General features: G+C 48.4%; 1 protein-coding gene across 1 annotated transcript in view; it reads right to left on the bottom strand.

The window, feature by feature from the left end:
• Window positions 1–18,553, bottom strand: part of PLEKHA7 (pleckstrin homology domain containing A7) — a 68,144-nt gene that overhangs the window by 20,281 nt on the left and 29,310 nt on the right. The window contains exons 6-8 of the mRNA XM_040988935.1: window positions 15,777–16,226; window positions 3,233–3,755; window positions 2,306–2,392 (exon numbers count right to left, since the gene is read on the bottom strand). Of these exons, the coding sequence (XP_040844869.1) occupies window positions 2,306–2,392; window positions 3,233–3,755; window positions 15,777–16,226 (1,060 nt within the window). The remainder of the gene's footprint in view (window positions 1–2,305; window positions 2,393–3,232; window positions 3,756–15,776; window positions 16,227–18,553) is intronic.

Here is an 18,553-nt window from a genome sequence, read left to right as displayed (position 1 = left end):
GGCCACGGAGGTGACACACTTATCTTGGCACAGCTTAGCGCCCTTGGCAGCATGGCAGACCCTGCAGGTCACTGTGGGGGAAGCCAGCTGGGCCTCGCATCAGTTGGGCAGGGCAGGGGGAGGGCAGGTAATTATGAGGAGCTGTAGCAGCCATGCAGCTGGGCTCAGAAGATGGAATGAGTAGGTACACTTGGAAACAGCCCTCATATCTGCTCCACCTTGAGAGGGGCACCCTTCATGTGCATGAAGGTGGACGCCTCGATTGGTATGGATGGTGCTTGAAAAGCCCAGGAAGGTGAGTTGGGGGGGCCCCAAAAGGTCCTAGTGTGACAATGGGTTCCAGCAGTTGCTGGAGGGTTCCTGGACTTTTGGCTGTTTTTTTTTTTTTTTGGTTAGCATGGTGCCAGAGTGACCATTTCAGGAGCTACTGCAGAAAGGTTTGGGATCAGCTCTATCCACTGCACAGCCCAGCCAGTCCATCAAGTTCTGTGCCATCACCAGCAACAGCAAAAACTAAGAAAAGCCAGATTTCCTAGAACCCTGCTCCCTCGTGGAGCAGGTTACAGACCCAGTGGGCACAGGAAGGGGCTGCCGAAGTATAAGGACAGCCCAGGCAGCACACCCTCAGTGGACAAAGGGGCTGGGCAGGGCAGGGGGCGTGCTTGCAGCTCTGATGCAAACTAATCCCATAAATGTACTCTGGGAGCAGGAGTGCAGGCAGGGTTTTAGGCATCAGAAAGCCTGTGGCCCACTGTCAGGGACACCTGGTAGCTTGCAAGGACTTACTTCTGTCTCTAAAGGATACCCTAACCCATGCCTATGTACTCAGCCGGCCCAGCCCCTCCACTCTTTGCACGACAGTAAGAAGCACAGAGCCGAGGAACACTACAAGAAATCACCCAACTTTATGCCTTATGGGCATGCACCAGTCCACTCTTCCCGAGTGTCCTGGGTCTCACTAACACAGGACAGACAGTGAAGGAAGTGGCGGTCCTGTCACCCTTGTCACCAACAGGGACCTTCCCTGCCTGAGGACAACAAACCCACTGGGACATCAGTCTACACTGCCCAAGGTCTCCCAGCCTCCCTAAAACCTGCTCTCCCCAGCCCAAGGTCCTAGTCATGACCGAGAACACCAGGCAGGCAGGCAGGCCCTGACTCTGGCTCCAGTCTGTAGGCTTCAGATGTGTGCCCTGCATGTGATCATGGTTCCATCCCTACCTAACTCTGCCCAGGTTCCCATGAACTAGCAGAGCACTGTCTGGAAAAGAGAGAATATCCTGCTTTGTCCATCCAGTCTGCTCAACATTTCCCATGTCCTCAGCATCCCCAGGGAGGCCATAGTGGCCACAGGCGTAACAGCTGCCATAGCCCTCTAGACATGACCGCACAGCCAACCTGGCAGTCACACACACACACACACACACACACACACACACACACACACACACACACACACACACACAAGCCACAGGCCAGGGCTCCCAGCCCCATGCAGCCCCTCCCCAGCTCCACAGCATCTGGCAACAGCAGCCAGAAGCAGACAGGCAGGGGAGGAAGACGACAACAAGGAAGCGAGTGTAGACCAGAGCACAAGAACAAGGGACCACAGGGCTCCCCGACCCGGTCCTGTAAGCCCACTGGCGCTGACCTGGCAGGAGGGCAGGGTCAGCTGGTGTTGCAGTAATTGGCCCACGGCGAAATTCCGCACACTGGCCAGCTTGGCCTGGTGCCGCCGCAGCCGGGCGAGAAGCAGCGAGAGCTCCTCCAGCTGCGAGTGCGCAGACACACGGGGAGGAAGTCGGTCACCATGGGGTCACACCACCGGCACAAGCACACTGCTCACCCTGCACATATTCACCCCGTCATGGGGGCAAGTAACGGGGCTGGTGGGAGGCCATTTTGGTCAGGGAGGCAGTGGCCAGCAGTGCAGCCTCAAGTGGGCTGCAGGCCTTGAATGCAGAGTTAATCAATCCAAGATCCAACCACTGAAGCAGAAAAGGGAAGCACTAAGAGGAGGGAGACACAGAGGCTTCCGGGAAAATACTACTTGGAAAGGGAACACAGGCCCAGTACTCCTCAACGATCCTGCTCTCCACGCCCAAGCCCTTCTAGAATCTGGGACAGACCCTGTGTCAGCCTGGGGACCCTACACACCATGGGACATCTGTGGGCATTAGTGTCCTGCGGTGTCAACAGGTTCACGGCTGCCCTGTGGACTGCGTCTGACAGGGGGAGAGAAAGGCCCTTCCATGTAAGCTGCCCCATGTCTGCTGCCTGAAGGAGAAGATGAGGAACTGCTTACCGATTTGCCATGCAAACTTGGGGCGCTGACGGTATGGGTCATGTAACCCACGGAGGGCATGGAGCGGCGGTCCATGTGAGAGGAGTTCTGCAAGCAGGGACATAACAGGTCACACGGAGCACCAGGTTGGGACCACACGCTCTGCCACCCACACCCAGGGAGCCTCCACCATGTGCCACATCACCTCTCGGACTGCTCCCCATCTGTAGCATGGGAACCCACCCTGCCTCTCTGGGTCAAACCAAGATCAACTGCAGAAGCCCCCTTGGAGAGTTAAAATCTAAACTGAGAGAGGCTGGCACCATGGCATAGTAAGTGAGCCCACCCCTTGCAGTGCCTGCATCCCACATAAATGAGTGTTCAGGTCCCAGCTGCTCTACTTCTAATTTCTCTCCCTGCTTGTGGCCTGGGAAGGCAGTGGAGGGGATGGCCCAAGTATTAGGGCCTCTGTATCCACATGGGAGATCTGGAATAAGCTTCTGGCTTCTAGCTTCAGCCCAGCCCAGCATGGGCGATTGCAGCTATTTTGGAAATTAACCAGCAAGTAGAAGACCTGTCTTACAAATTGGCATTTTAAATCAAGTAAATAAAATCATTAAAAAAAAAAAAAAGACTTAAATTGACTGACTGGATCTTTTCCTGCCTCCCAAGCTGTAAGGAAGCTGATTTGTAGTTGTGTGAACTTGTGTGAGGCACTTGGCTTATCAATACCTCAGAGTTCCAATCTGTGAAATGGGTATAATCTGGAGCTATCTCAAAGGGTTGGGGGAAAAAGTCCAATCTTTAGGACTGCACCTTATACCTAAAAGCACTGCTGAAATATGACCAATCACTATGACCCCAGATTGTTCAAATGCATGTTCAAACAAGATGAGGCTCAGCCTGGCACATGAGCCGGTAGCCTGGGTGGTGCTTCCCAAAGCTCACCTTGCTGGTGTGGCCCCGGGCCTTCCTGGGAGAACTGCCGAGCGAGATGTCCACGCTCCTTCTCTGGTCCGGCGGCTTCACAGTGACCCTCTCCGCTGGTGTGTGTGGCCGCCGGGACGGGAAGGCCTTGGGTGGCCCCGGGGGTGGGATGTCCGAGGGTGAAGGAGGGACGGAGATGGAGCGGGGCACCTCCAGCATGCTTCTGCTCCGGCCCTGGTCAGCGAACTCCGGGGAGCCGGCACAGATGGGTGCTGTGGGGCTGCCGTGGCGGAACTGCTGGCGCTGCTGCCACTCATACAGCTGCCACACGGTGCCATCCCGGTGTGCCCGGCGCTCCTCGCTCGACATCTTCAGGTGGCTGGCTCGGTCCTGGGCATACTTGTAGTCACTGGGCAGGTTGCGGGGAGGAGGCGAGGAGCTCCCCGAGGGGTGGTGGGTGCTCTTGGGGAGAGTCTGGTAGCTTTCTGGGAAGGACAGGGACTGGCTGGGACCCTGGCGAGGAAAAGTCTGGTCCAAAGTCAGGCTGAGGAGAGAGAGGAAGGACGGGTCAGGCAATCAAGCCAGGGCTCAGGCAGGCTATAGGAACACAGCAAGGTGAACACACAGGTCTGGGTATATGGGGAACCCTGGAAAAGCCCTAAATGAATTTGGTGGACATTCAGGGCTACGACCGCATCTCCTCTCGGTAGAACTCCAAAACCCTTTTCTGTGCCAGCCCCATCCTCTCCCAGGCCAGCCCCATCCTCTCCCAGGCCAAGTGACTCCACCTGCTTACTCTCCCTTTGTCTCCTGCCAGCTGTCAGCTCTTCCAACAGACGATCACACAGCTGGGAAAGAGCTGCCAGTTCTGCATGTTACCTCCATGCCCCTCTGCCTGGACTCCCAGCTCCAAGTGCTGGAGGTTCCTACAGATCTTTACTGCATTGGTTCAGAGTTTAACCAACTTTCTCCCCTCAGACAACTCTGAGACCCTCCATTCATTCAGTCCTTTGCCCCAAATATTTCATGCCTTCCAGCTGTTCACAGAATGAAACCTCAGCTCCTTAACCTAGCAGGTTTCTCAGCACTCACCCTCAGCCCGCAGTGCCCTCTGCTGTTCTCTTGCTGCTCTGGCCTATGAGGTCCAGGACTAAGCTGGGGCAAGCCAGGCACCCAGGGCTCCAAATCCAAGGGTGTCCCCATCCTGGGAGGAAAAGGTGTCTCACAAGCATGAAAAGCTCACATCCACGGAGATCTTTCTGCCTGCCTCTCTTCCTCTTCACAAATCTAATCTGCCTTTCCAATAAAGATAAATATTTTAAAATAAAATAACATACATAAATAAAAGGCAAGCTACTGAGATCAGGCCTTCCACAGAAAGACAGGTACTCTCTGATCTTGGCAGGTACATGCAATCTGAGAAAGGAAAACCTATGTAAGCAGAACTCCGCACAGCGGTTACCAGAGGCTGCAGAGTGGAGGATGGGGACACTAGCGGTCCAAGGTGCAAAGGTCAGATGAGAAAAGAGGAATAAATTTTAATGATTTATTTATTTTTATTGGAAAGGCATATTTACAAACAGAAAGATTTTCCATCTGCTTGTTAATTCGCCAAGTGGTCACACCAGCCTGAACTAGCCAATCCAAAGCCAAATAGCCAATTGCACAGGGCCCAGGAATAAGTTTTAAGAGGCTGTCCCATAATGTGGTGACTGTAGTTAAATGCATTGTATATAGCCACTTGACTTTAAATGCTCTTTTTTTTTTAAAGATTTATTTTGTTTTTATTGGAAAGGCAGATATATAGAGAGGAGGAGGGACAGAGAGGAAGATCTTCCATGCGATGATTCACTCCCTAAGTGGCCACAACGGCTGGAGCTGAGCCAATCTGAAGCCAGGAGCCTCTTCCAGGTCTCCCACGCTGGTGCAGGGTCCCAAGGCTTTGGGCCGTCCTTGACTGCTTCCCCCGGCCACAGGCAGGGAGCTGGATGGGAAGTGGGGCTGCTGGGATTAGAACCAGCGCCCATATGGGATCCTGGCACATGCAAGGTGAGGACCTTAACCATTACATCATCATGCCAGGCCCAACTTTAAATGCTCTTAATACAAAAGAAAAGAAGGGGTGGTCATTTGGTATTATGTTTAAGATGCTATATAAGATGCCTACATGGCAAAATGGAGTGCCTCATTCAAATTGGAGTTGCTCTGCATCCAAACCAGCTTCCTGCTAATGTGCACCCTGGGAGGAAGCAGGCAAATGGCTAAAGTACTCAGGCCCTTGCCACCCACATGGCAAACCTGCACGAGTTCTGGGCTCCTAGCTTCAGCCCAGCACACCTCTGGCTATTGTAGGCACTTCGGGAGTGAATCAGAGGATGGTGGATTGTATGTGTGTGTCTGTCTCTGCCTTTAAAACAAAATCAAAATAGTTTTAAGCATTCTTAAAGTAGTTTAAGCGGTAGATATGTTAATTAGCTTACATGCATATACCAGAATATACCACATTTACCCCTTAAATAAGAAAATGACTTATCAGTGAGAGATCACATTCTTGAGATGCAGGTTGTTGGTCTCAGGGTAGACATGCAGAGCTTTAACAAAGCCCTTTGTATGGTTCCAACACTGTGGCTCTCAGACCTAGGGAGCGTCATTTACATCCCGAGTCTTATTCTCCTTACATATATTATGGAGAGAGGAACAACCACTTAAAAGTTGTGGTGAGGATTAGAAACATCTGTCACTCATATATCATAACCTTTGCAATTACAGGAGTACCTGCGATAAGACCCAGCTATTCCACTTCCGGCAATACATCCAAAGGAAATGAAATCTGAATACAAGAAAGGGATCTGCAATCCTATCCTTACAGCAGCACAACCTTCAATAGCAAAGAGATGGAAACACCCCCTTATGCCCGTCCAAAGAGGTATGGATAAAGAAACTCCATGGAACACTACTCCGTCATTACAAAGAATGAAATTCCACCATTTACAACCAAATGGTCCCCACTAGAGACCATTATGTTCAGTGAAACAAGGCAATCCCAAAAGGACAAATATCATAATTCCTCTCTGATATAGGGCAACCTTCATGCAAAATATGAGATCAATAGCCCCGTCAATCCCGTTTGTCTACATCTTAGGAGGTTTGATATTTTTGCTTTTATTTTCACTCACTAGTAAAAGTTTTTGTTTTGTTTTGTTTTTTTTACTAAATTTTGCACTGACTCCTAGGTCATACAATAGCATCTGTTTCAGGAAGGTCTTTGATTCTCATTTCTTCAGGGACACATTGGTCATTCAGTAACATGTTATTTTAACTTCAGGTTGCTGTAAATTTTCTATTTTTCTCTCTGTTACTGATTTTATTTTATGGCTTTTCATTTAAGGGGGTGTATAGTAACTGTGCAGCATAGATTACCACATACAGATGTGAAGATACAATGCAGTGTGCATCTCTACTTCCAAATCAAAGATGGACTCCTAATGAAACTGTTGAATGTGTCTTGACAATAGGATGCTGGACTCTGCCATTACATGCTTACAAAGTCAGGATACAATTAAATAGAATAATGCATTAGGACTGATTGTGAAGGACTACGCTACTGTAACAACATGGGGGAAACTGGGGGGGAGGGGTGTGGGGATTTGGAGAAGGAAGAAGGGAAATTCCGGAGCCTATGGAACTGTATCATGAAATAATAAAATGAATGAATAATTAAACAACAACAACAAAAAAGATCTCAAGCCTTACTCCTCCTGTCTGGCAAGCAGGTTGGCTTGCCACCAGAGGGCAGGCTTTGCCAGTGGTTTTCCTAAGTTACTGAGTGCATGTCTGAGGCAGAGGCAGCATCTGAACCCTTGCTACTGGATCAGGCATAAGGTCAGGCCTTTCCAAGTTCTTGCTCATTCTGCAGCAGCATGGGGCAAGCCGTGCAAGGCACGTCTGAGCTGCACCTTCAACCCTCTGCTCCTCTGTCTCATCTGCAGCCCACTCCTGATGCCTGCACGCACTGTCTAGATGGTCAGGGGACCCCACGGACATGCCCTGAAACCCTGAGCTCACCTCTAACCTGGGTCCTCCACCTGTGCACAGCCTGCCTCAGAAAAACGAGGGCAATGGTGAACCCTGGCTGCAGAGGCTGAGCAGAGCTACCAACCAATGCTGGAGCAGGGACCACGAGAGGGCTGAGGGACTTTCTCACCGCACCCCGCTCAGGGTCCCACCATCATATACCCCGCCTGCACCTGCAGAAGGTGGGAGCTCCCAGGGCAGCTTTGCAGGACAGCCAATCCATTGGTTACCCCCACCCAGTCTTATCCAAAAGGGGTTCTAAGTTTACCTTCACACCCCTGCTCACTGGCCTCGGGCTTCTGTTGTAAAAGGACATTCTGATATAGCTACTTCAGTCATTCATTTACACAACGGAAGCCCACCCCCAACTTTAGATCCACTGAGTAGGATTGCCACTTTTTTTTTTTAACATTTTATTATTAGTATCATTTTATGATACAGTTTCATAGGCTCCTGGCATTTCCCTTATCCCCTCCCCAATTCCCTTCCCCCCACCCTCACCTAGTTCCTCTATATCATTACTAAAATATAGTTCTTCATACACAGACATATGTCCATCATTGTGGGCATGGACAATGACAGAGAATCCAGCATCCTGTTGTCAAGATACAGCACACAGTTTCATTGCAAGTCCATCTTTGGTCTGGAAGTAGAAATGCATACTACATTGTATCCTCACATTTGGATGTTAGTCTCCATTTTACAGCTTATATCCCCTTAAATGAAAAGTCGTAATACAAAATCAACAATAAAAAGAAAAATAGAAATTTACAATGCCATGAAGTTAAATGACATGTTACTAGATATGACAGTCTCCATTACACAGCTACTATACATCTCCTTAAATGAAGAGCCCCCAAACAAAATCAACATCAGCGAGAAAAAAGAAATTGACAACACCATGAAGTTAAATAACATGCTACAAAATGCCTAACGTGTAGCTGAAGAAATGAAAATCAAGAACCTTCTTGAAGAAAATGATGCTGCTGCATGAACTATGAGTCATTGAATGATTTAATCAGAAGAAAGTGTTTTGAAGAGATGAAACCAACAGAAAACAACAAAATCCATGTGATATAGTTTTTGCTGATTTTTGTTGAAGTGTGTCTCTTCTAGACAATAAATAGATGTTGTTTTGTTTTTTAATCCAGTCTATTTTTTTTTTTTTTTTTTTAAAGATTTATTTTTTTATTATTTTTTATTGGAAAGGCGGATATACAGAGAGGAGAGACAGAGAGGAAGATCTTCCATCCGATGATTCACTCCCCAAGTGAGCCGCAACGGGCCGATACTATGCCGATCCGAAGCCAGGAGCCTCCTCCGGGTCTCCCACGCGGGTGCAGGGTCCCAAAGCTTTGGGCCGTCCTCAACTGCTTTCCCAGGCCACAGGCAGGGAGCTGGAAGGGAAGCGGGGCTGCCGGGATTAGAACCGGCGCCCATATGGGATCCCGGGCGTGCAAGGCGAGGACTTAACCACTTGCGCCACCGCGCCGGGCCCAATCCAGTCTATTAATCTATGACATTTGATTGAGCTTAAGCCATTTACATTCAGAGTTTAACATGTATGGATGGTAATTTGGTCCTGTCATTTTAGGAATGGGTTGTTCATTGATTTAGTCTTCTGTTGTCATTTTACTGGGATGTTCTTCCCATTTGCCTTGGGTTTTGGTAGGTGCTATTCCTCTTCTCTGTCAAGAGAACATCTTGAAGTATTATTTGTGGGGCAGGTTTGAAAGAGGCAAGTTCTTTTAAATTTCTTGACTGTGGAAGAATTTTATTTCATTTTCAAAGACAAAAGAAAGCTTTGCTGGATATGTTATCCTAGGCCGACAATTTTTTTTCTTTTAGAATCTGGAATATGTCACTCTATTCTCTTTTTGCCTGTAGAGTTTCCTGTGAGAGATCTCCTGTGGTTTAACTGACATTCCTTTATATGTCATCTGACTTTTTTCACGTGCACACTTAAGGATCTTTTCCTAATGTTCAATTGAAGAGAGCTTGATGACCATGTGTCTTGGCGAAGACCGCTTTTGATCAAGCCTGTTGGGAGTTCTATGCCCATCCTGGATTGTGTTTCCCAATTCTTTCTCCAGATTAGGAAAAATTTCCTTTATTAGTTCATTAAATACATTTGCAAACTCAGCTTCTCTTTCTGCACCTTCTGGGACTCCCATAACTCTTACATTTGGCCTCTTAATAGTCTTTCAATTCTTGAATACTTTTTTTGGCCTGATCCAGCTCTGCTTCCAGCTTTTTGTTTGCTTCCCTCTGAAGACGGGAAATATCTTCCAATTCTGAAATTCGTTCTTCTGCTTGCTTCATTCTATTTTGGAGACTCTCCACTGTACTTTTAATGTGCTCTACTGTGTTCTTAATTTCTGATATATCAGCCTTGATTTGCTTTGTTGCTTGCTTAAATTCTTTGAACTCTTGTATGTGTTTCTCATTTTTGATCAGAAGCTTTAAAATGAGTTTTATGAATTCTGTGTCCCCCATTTTCTTGATGTCTTCCTCAGTTAACTCTGAGATTGACATAGGATTTTGCTACTTTGCAGGGTAGTTTTCAGTAATATTCATTGTGCCTTTGTCTCTTCTTTTGTTCTTGGTCATTGTACTTCTGGTTAGCAGAGTCTTCTCCTTGGGGCAGGTTTCTAAGATGTGTCACCCACAGGTCTACAGTGCGATTTTACTTATTGCAGTTGGCACACAGCTTTTTGCTGGTAGCCACTTGTGCCACAACCTCCAGCGAGTTCCAGGTCTGGGTTCTTATGTTAGATTTCCGCCGTGGTCTCCACAGCCCCAGCTCCTGGCTTACCACTCTCCTCCTCCTGTGATACCATGCTGAGGCTGCACTGTCATCTCTGCAACCTTTCTCCCACTTTCAGTTGGAGCAGGTCCCAGGATATTAGAGAGACACCAGGTGTCCTATATAATTAGGTTGTTCGTGGTGCAGATCTTGTTGGAACCTGTTGGACGTTAGGTCTGGGTGCCACATGGACCTATTTTGACCTGTACGATGCCACAGTCGGTATTATTTTTCTTTGGGACCAGTGCAATTCGCTGAAGTCAGTGAGTTCTCACGAGATCAGCACATGCGCAATTGACTGTTGTCCCCTGCAGTCCTAAACTTTTCCACCTTGTACAAAAGGGCCCCTGACGTACCACTACTAGAATTCTTGATCTGCTGGCCATCAGGTCTGTGGGCTACCCAGACCTGTCTTGGGTGGAACCTGTAGAATGCCACGTTGATGCAGTTCACTGAGTCAGAAATGAGTTCACTCCCAGCTCAGCGCATGCTCAGTCCTTTCCCTTGCCCTTTCCTCCTTATGCAAACTGGCGCCCAATTCAGCTCTAGGGGGTTGACTGGGCTATGAAATCCATCCTGTTCTCACACTGCCTGTCTGTGATCTACTGCTCTGTTTCTGCTCCTGGTCAAATCAAACAGACCAGCAGGACGGACAGTTCCTTGTCTGGGTTCACCTCCCAAGCTCCCAGTGAAAGTCCCTTCCCACCTGGTTGCTGGTGGAGTTCTGGCTGCTGGTGGACTTCAGATTGCTGATTGCTGAATGCCGCTGGAGTATCAGTCACTGCAACACCACACTGCTGTGTCTGCTGCATTCCTGTGTCTGTCAGTCTCCAGGTGCCACTCTGCTGTTGTTCTGTCCTCTCCTATTTCCTTGAATATGTCCTCTCTGCTTCATCCTGATTAAATGTTTTTCTGTCCGTTTAAATGTGTCCTTACCCTATTCTGCCATCTTGATTCTCCATCAGATTGCCACTTTCCACTGTGGTCTTCATTGTAATCTTCAAGTCCTCTCCTCCACCCCCAACTCCCTGTCCCCATGTCTTTTTATCTGGCAAGGATGAAGGGTCAAGGTCACAAAAAATTATGGGGCCTGTCATGATAGCCTAATGGCTAAAGACTTTGCCTTGAACACACCAGGATCCCATACGGGTGCCAGTTCTAATCCCAGCAGCTCCACTTCCCATCCAGCTCCCTGCTTGTGGCCTGGGAAAATAGTAGAGGACAGCCCAAAGCCTTAGGACCCTGCACCTGAGTGGGAGACATGGAAGAAATTCCTGGATCCTGGCTTCGAATCGGCACAGCACTGGCCATTGTGGTCATTTGGGGAGTGAATCATCGGATGGGAGATCTTCCTCTCTGTTTCTCCTGCTCTCTATATATCTGACTTTGCAATAAAAATAAAATAAAATTTTTTAAAATCATGAATTGTGAAGAAAACTACATGTGGATTCCAGACATGCTTGCATCAAAATAAACTTTTAGTTTTATTTTTTTTCCATTAACTTTTTGAAATACCATCATATGCTTTACTTTGGAACACAAGGAGAACTGGAAGGCTAGAGTTTCAAGAGAAGTACCCAGAATGTGTTAACAGTCTAAGTACATATCAGTCAATGCTACAGATCATATTCTGCAAAGATCATATTCTGCAAGGGGTTAAGGATATGAAGTGTAACACACATTTCCAAATATTGAAAGACTGATTCCCTACAGTGAAATTACTTGATGCCACAATTAAGAGACTCCTTGGGATGCCGACATCACATATTGGAGTTCTTGCTACAGAGTCCTGCCTCCATTTCCACCCCAGTTTCCTGTCGATGCACAAGGGGAGACAACGGGTGATAGCTTGGGAACTTGGCCATCATGTTCTAGCCTCCTGGTTTCTGCCTGACCCAACTCTGGCTGTTGTGGGCATTTGAGACATCAACCAGTAAAGGAAAGATCTCTCTGTCTGGCTTCAAAATAAAATGAAAAAAAAAAGTTTTTTTTTAAGAACTTAAGGAAGAATTCCCTGAGCTGAGAAGAATACAGGGCCATACTGCATTCCGAATCACTGTCCTTTCAACATTTCCTTCATAAGTTCTGTGTAATGGGATTAGCACAGTTCTCCATCTTCTACATTTTCAGATTAAAAATGGGGGGATGCCCCTTTATTAAGTAGCCACACTGTTGATTATTTACTGTCAGAGATTACAAACATTATCTTTAAGAAAAGACTGGGAATGAAAGATGCAGCTCTTTTAAGGTACAAATGAGTAAAAAATAAGATACAAATGAAAGATTAGAGAGAGGGCAACACTTGCTCACTCAGACACTGACAGCACTTTCTTTATATTCTGCCACTGATTCTTCATTTTTATCGACTTTTTAGCCCATTGAGATCTACTTCTACCCCCAAACTGGAAATTCTCTCACTGTGTATTCAATGACTCCCACCCCATCCTGCAGACTTGATGTCAGCAATCCCAAATGACTGGAACTCCCACCTCCACCCCATAACATCTAACACCCTCCCCAGCTCCTCCCAGACCTCCCTGATGCACTGACCAAACGCCCACGTTCGAGCCATTATGAATAACAGGTTTGTAGGCTGCCAGAAACTGTTGTGTAGACACATTTAACAACCAAACAATGTAAAACTGCGTAGCATCTGCTCAGTTTTACCAGTCTCTTCTGCACCCTGGCCACACTGCGTTTCTCATCAGCCATGTTATCTTCATGATCTTTCTCGTCCCTCTGCCTCCTGACCTAACTTCAACTTTCTAGTTCTATTCTGGGCTGTCCATGTCAGCCCAGCAAGAAACTCAGGGTAAGAAAAGGTTTCTGCCATTGAACCAAAGACCCAAAGACTAGAAGAGATTTTGATGTTCTGGATTTTCTGTTTTAGGTGCACATCTTAGCACCTAAACTCGGCAGGTGCATCAGTGGGAGAAGTCCTCATTTGTAGCCCCTTGTGCTGTTGACTGAAATCCTCCTAACTGCATCTCCCCACAGAACATGCCAGTTTTTCCTCCTTCATCTCCTGCTCAGCATCCTTTATGGAGATTAGACTTCTGCCTAACACTTGGGCTGAACATTCCCTGGTCCTGTCTTGGTCTTTGGCTACTGTCTACTCTGAGCTGAAGATTCTCAACCCTGATCACATGAGAAGCATCAAGGGAGAAGGGTGGATGAAGGATGTGCTTTTTAAGAGCTCTGATACCTGGTTGCAGCACAGACCAATGGAACTGGGAATGGGATTTAGAGCTTAGTCAATGCTCAATCTCAGCAGGTGATTCCAGCATGCAGTAGAGCCACAGTTTCTCATTATACAGAATATCACCCAGGGAGGTTTGTCAAACACACAGATAGATTTCATGACGTCACCTAAAGGCTTTGGGTTAGGACCTCAAATGGCCAAACTGTAGTCATGGGTAAGAATCACGGCTCCACTGGTGTGTGTTGTGGCACAGCAGGTTAACTGCCTTGGAACACCTGCATTTGCACATTCTGGTATGAGTCCCAGCTTACTCTGCCTTTCTGATCCCACTTCCAGCTAATATACCTGGGAAGCACAAATGATGGCCCAAGGACCTGGATTTCTGCCACACATGCAAGAGACCCAGATGGAGTTCCTGGCTCCAGACTTCAGCCTGGCTCAGCCCTAGCTGTTGTGGGTTTGTAGGTATTGGGGGAGTGAATTAATGGACAGAATACATCTATCTATCTATCTATCTATCTATCTATCTATCTATCTATCTATCTATCTATCTATCTATCTATAGCTTTCTCTATCTCTATCTGCCTTCCAAATACATAAATAACGGTTTTTAAAAATCATGCCTTTGGAGTGGGTACTCAGTTTAGTGGTTAAGATGTACACATCTCACATCAGAGTGGCAGGCTTGACACCAGCACCAGCTTCTGACAGCAGCTCATCTTTCTGAGCTCCGAGCTGCACACACTACCCTGGCACCCTGTAGATGATGTGGATGACAGTTTACTTTCTCTCAGATTAACTAAGTAATTTTTAAAAATCATAGTTCTCAGGGCATCCACTGTAGCCACAGTTAGAGCAGAGCTTTTCAAATTTCCCTCCAGCTTGTTTTGTGCAGCCTATGGGACACCTTTACCCAGACACATCACAGGCACCACACTCCTCAGGCAGCCTGCTCCTCCCTACGGCTTCCCTCCGGTGCCCAGTACCACACCTCCCTACTCACCAAGCCAAGCCTGAGAGGCAGCCCCACCTGATGCCTTTCTCAGAAGTCAGGAATGCAATCCCCCTTCACCTGTTCCTTCCTGAGCCTTCCCATGACTCTTCCTTATCCCCCTTTTCCCTCATCCTGCTGAACTTCTTATATAGCTTCAGCCTCCAAATCCTGCACCATCACAGGGGCCTCTCCTGTTGGGTCCTAGCCTCTTTGTGAAATATGAGTCAGACTGTATCACTCACCAGTGGCTCCCTATACTTTTCCCCACAGGATTCACGTCCCTTAACAGGGAGTATGAGAAGCTGCATAACACAAACTCCGCTGCCTTTGCTCAGCAGGAAGGTCATTTTAGCACCGCTTGCCAGGGGCCTACCTTGATCCACACAATAGCAGCCTCATTCCCCTGTATTTGGGCACATGATTCTGTTTCCAAAAACATACAACATTTGAACAAACAGAGCTGCTGCCTGGTTAATGCCAGGTGGGGCCAAGGAGGTATCATGCCTCTCCTGGCTTGCCCGCACCTACAACACAGAAGGCCTTCCAGTTCTCCTGGCCTGCTGCACAGCGATGTTCATTAGTTGGGTAGGATGTTTTCAACGTGACTTTACCTCTGCCCACCTGGGCCACACTGAAGTAGTTATAGCAACCCTCCTGTGCACACCCCGCCCCTGCCAGATGCCCAGAATCCAGCCCAGGCTACTCCCTGAGAAGCGTTGCTGCCACTCAAGCCCACAAGCTAAAAGTCTGGGCCTTGCCAACATAGAGGACAAAGTGTGGTATTTATCAGGCTGTGGCGCCATGGCTGGGTCAGCCCCTGCAAAGCCTGGATGCAACAGGCTCTGCTGTCTCCTCTGGTCAGTGGCTTGTTTTAGCTGCCCAAGGATGGAGAGAAGAATCTGCTGTGTCTTCATGATCAAGAGGCAGCATGGTGGCTGCTGTGGACTCCAGTTCATAAACATGCCCTAAGGAGTCTGAGGTTGACTCTAAGACACAGGCAGGGCTTTGCAAACCAGTAAGAGATGTATGCCTGGCAAATAAGCAGACACCACTTCTTGAAAGGATGGGTGTGGCCAAGCTCATTCCTCTGTGCTTCTGGGACTAACAAATGGAGCGGGATAATCCTAGTTTGCAGAAGCATTTGTAGGATGCACAGAAGCAGCAAGAGGAGGAGGTCAGCTCTAGCTCCTACAGAGTGCCTCACGCATTCTCTCCATGGCATCTCCTGTGGGTTCTGGGCCTGGACTCTGCCTTGCCACTTTTCTGTGTGCCCCAGGCAGGTTCTTTTCTGCTTGCCCACACCCCAGGTTCCCTGTCTGTAAATGAGGACTATCATTCCCTCCTTAAACGGAAGTTCCAGGGATTTCCAGAGGTTACAGAGGGAATGAGTTCAAAGCCAACGTTTACCCAGCAGGTGCCAGGGAAATGACAGCCTCTATCACTAGCTTATTAAGCATAGTATTAACAGTGAGCTTGGTCTGTTACTGACCTTCTGCTTTCCGCCTTCTGCGCCTTCGCCCAGGACTCCTTTCTCTGGCTGGGCTTCTCAGGGTTGGTCCTGGAAGGATAGGTCCGCTGGTAAGGGCCAGTCCCATTCTGCTCTCCAGGGCCGTAGGAAGCAGGCAGCAGGCCATTCTTCTCTGCACGCTGGGGCTGTGCCTGCTGGCCTCTGGGACCACTGGGTAGATCCATAAACAAGGCATCCTCTTCAGCAGGTGAGTACGGGGACCTGGCCTTGCTCCGGTCTCGCTTGCCCTCCAGCGGCTCCCTCTGGGAACGGTACCGTTCTTCCTCCTGCTCCCGCCTCTCAAAGCCGAAGGAGTCGTCGTGGCCCCGGTGGGGGCAATCCCTTGCGTGTCCAGGGCCTGCACGACCACACTCTCGACAGGACTCTATGTGGTTGGCCTGGGGGACTGCCTGTCGCTCCTTCTCCATATCCCTGCAAAGAAGAGCACATGTTAGGTTCTTCCCAGCACTCACCTCTGCTAGGAACCCCTGTCATGCCTACCCCCTTGCTCTGTGTGCCTACCTGCTTCTGCCTTGGGGCTCTGGCTTAAGTGTCATCTCCTCTAGGAAACACCATGGGGCCATGTATGTCTGCTCTTGCAACTCCCAACTAGACAAGTTCTAGTTCTGCTAAAGTTCATCTGGCAGATTGCAGTAGGCCAGCATGCCTACCATGATGACCAGTCAGGAGTATCAGTGTGTCCTCTATGAACACTACTGAATGAAACAATGAATCCGTGAGACATTCTCAAGAAGGCCATGCCTGAGCTGTCATCTCACTGTTCCTGCTTCCTTTGCTATTTGTCCCGCTGTCTTTCTGGGGCTTGGACAGAAGGCTCCTGAGCCATGGATCTCTTCTGCTAGAATCTAGTGCAGCTGGCAGCACGTCAGATCTTCAGAGAACAGCATCTCTTTATATAACTGCGTGTCTACAGCATCAGGGAACAGCTGAAGCAGAGCACACTTACCTACTTCAGGTAGTGTTACTGTTAGTCAGATGCTAGAGGGAAGGACATGAAGGCCCAGAGATGATCAATGAGCATCCGTCTGGGGCAGAGCAAGCCAGGGCTTCACCCCAGGCAGACTCCAGGGCCCACGTGTGTCTGCTTTTCTGCACTGGTGTGTTTGACCTATGCACATGCAAATCTGGAAACTTAAGAGAAGGAGGCGGGGTCATAGGTCAGGATGTGAACTGAAGCTAGAAGGGGAGCTTCAGGGGACATAGTAGAGGCCTTCTCATTCATGACTGTCCCATTGTAAGTTGCCTCTCTCACTTAGGACAGGATCCAAGTTTATCTCTTGGATCAGTGGTATAGCAGCAGCTCCATAACCTTTGCAGAATCTATGGTGGACAGGCAGGGGGAGCATGCTGCATCCCAGGCAGGCCAGAAACATTACCAGGGACCCGGAGATGGGGCCATCAGTCTAGTTTTACTTCTTGGTAAAAGTCTTCTGGCCTTAAGTTCCACCACAGCTTAAATAGGCCAAGCCTGAGGTGTCCATTTCAACAAGGGAGTATATAACAGAAAAGATACAAATTTCCCTCTCTGGCCATGTCCCAGATGTCCTTGCAATAACCTCAGAACTTCAACCACCAACTAGTAGTACAGACTCAGGTGAATCAGACAGTCTGAAGGTTAGCTGAGTGAATAAAAATATGAATGCCCATGCGAGCTGTGCTTCTTCAGGTGTGCAGGCCTATCTCCCGGCCTTAACTAAATACATGGGCAACTGAGAAAGCAATCCCATTTCTCACTGTCCAAGTACCATGGAAACACTAAGCTTTGTCTATGTAGGGGGTAAGGGTGTGCGACACTTCTTTGGGCATTCTTCCTCCCCACACCCACCCCAAATCCACTGCCACGCTAACAGCAGCATTTCAACTTTCCCGTAAGGATCACCGTGCCTCATTCTCTGGCTTTGTGGTTCTGGTGCAGCTTACTCTGCTACTCCCCATCGAGTTGAGGCTCCAGACCCTCGGTGATTGCTTCAAGGTTTGACACATGAGCCAATCCAGACGAATTAGAATTAGCCTGGGGACTTGGATTGGAGCTAGCCTTGAAGTGATGCAACTATGTGGGCAGATGCTGCTTGAGGGTGAAATAAGCAGCAGAGAAAGAGTCCTAAGCCCTTGGCCTGAGCACCTAGACCCAGTCACACTTGAACCAGACACATCCTCGGACTTTATGATTGTGATCCAACAAATTTCCTATCTCACTTCAGGTAGCTTGAGTCTGATTTCTGTTATTGTTGTTGGAAGGAATCCCATCACACATCGCTTTGTAATGGCACATCAGAATGTTGAGCTCTGAGGGCTTCCTTGACTAATATTCAGTAGGGATCTACCAAAGCATTCAGGGACATAGACTTACATTAGGAAAAGCAGTGTTGCTGTAAGGTTATAAGGACACAGTTCTCGGGGCCACAGTGTGCCCACGATAGGTATTTTAACTGTCCTTCCATTCTGTGTTTAATCTTCCATAACCCCAACCAATAGTCTTCAAAGTTACCCAGGCCATTTATCTTTACCATTCCTCAAGTTCAAGAAGTCCCTCACAGGGCCCAGTGCAGTAGCCTAGCAGCTAAAGTCCTCGCCTTGCACATGCTGGGATCCCATATGGACACCAGTTCTAATCTGGCAGCCCTGCTTCCCATACAAATCCCTGCTTGAGGGCAAGGAAAGCAGTTGAGGATGGCCCAAAGTCTTGGGACCCTGCACCCACATGGGAGACCTGGAAGAGGCTCCAGGCCCCTAGCTTC

Source organism: Ochotona curzoniae, unplaced genomic scaffold (genome assembly GCF_017591425.1).
Source record: "Ochotona curzoniae isolate NIBS_2020 unplaced genomic scaffold, NIBS_Ocur_1.0 contig_517, whole genome shotgun sequence".
Classification (NCBI taxonomy): domain Eukaryota; kingdom Metazoa; phylum Chordata; class Mammalia; order Lagomorpha; family Ochotonidae; genus Ochotona; species Ochotona curzoniae.
This window is presented reverse-complemented; position numbering and strand designations above follow the sequence as displayed.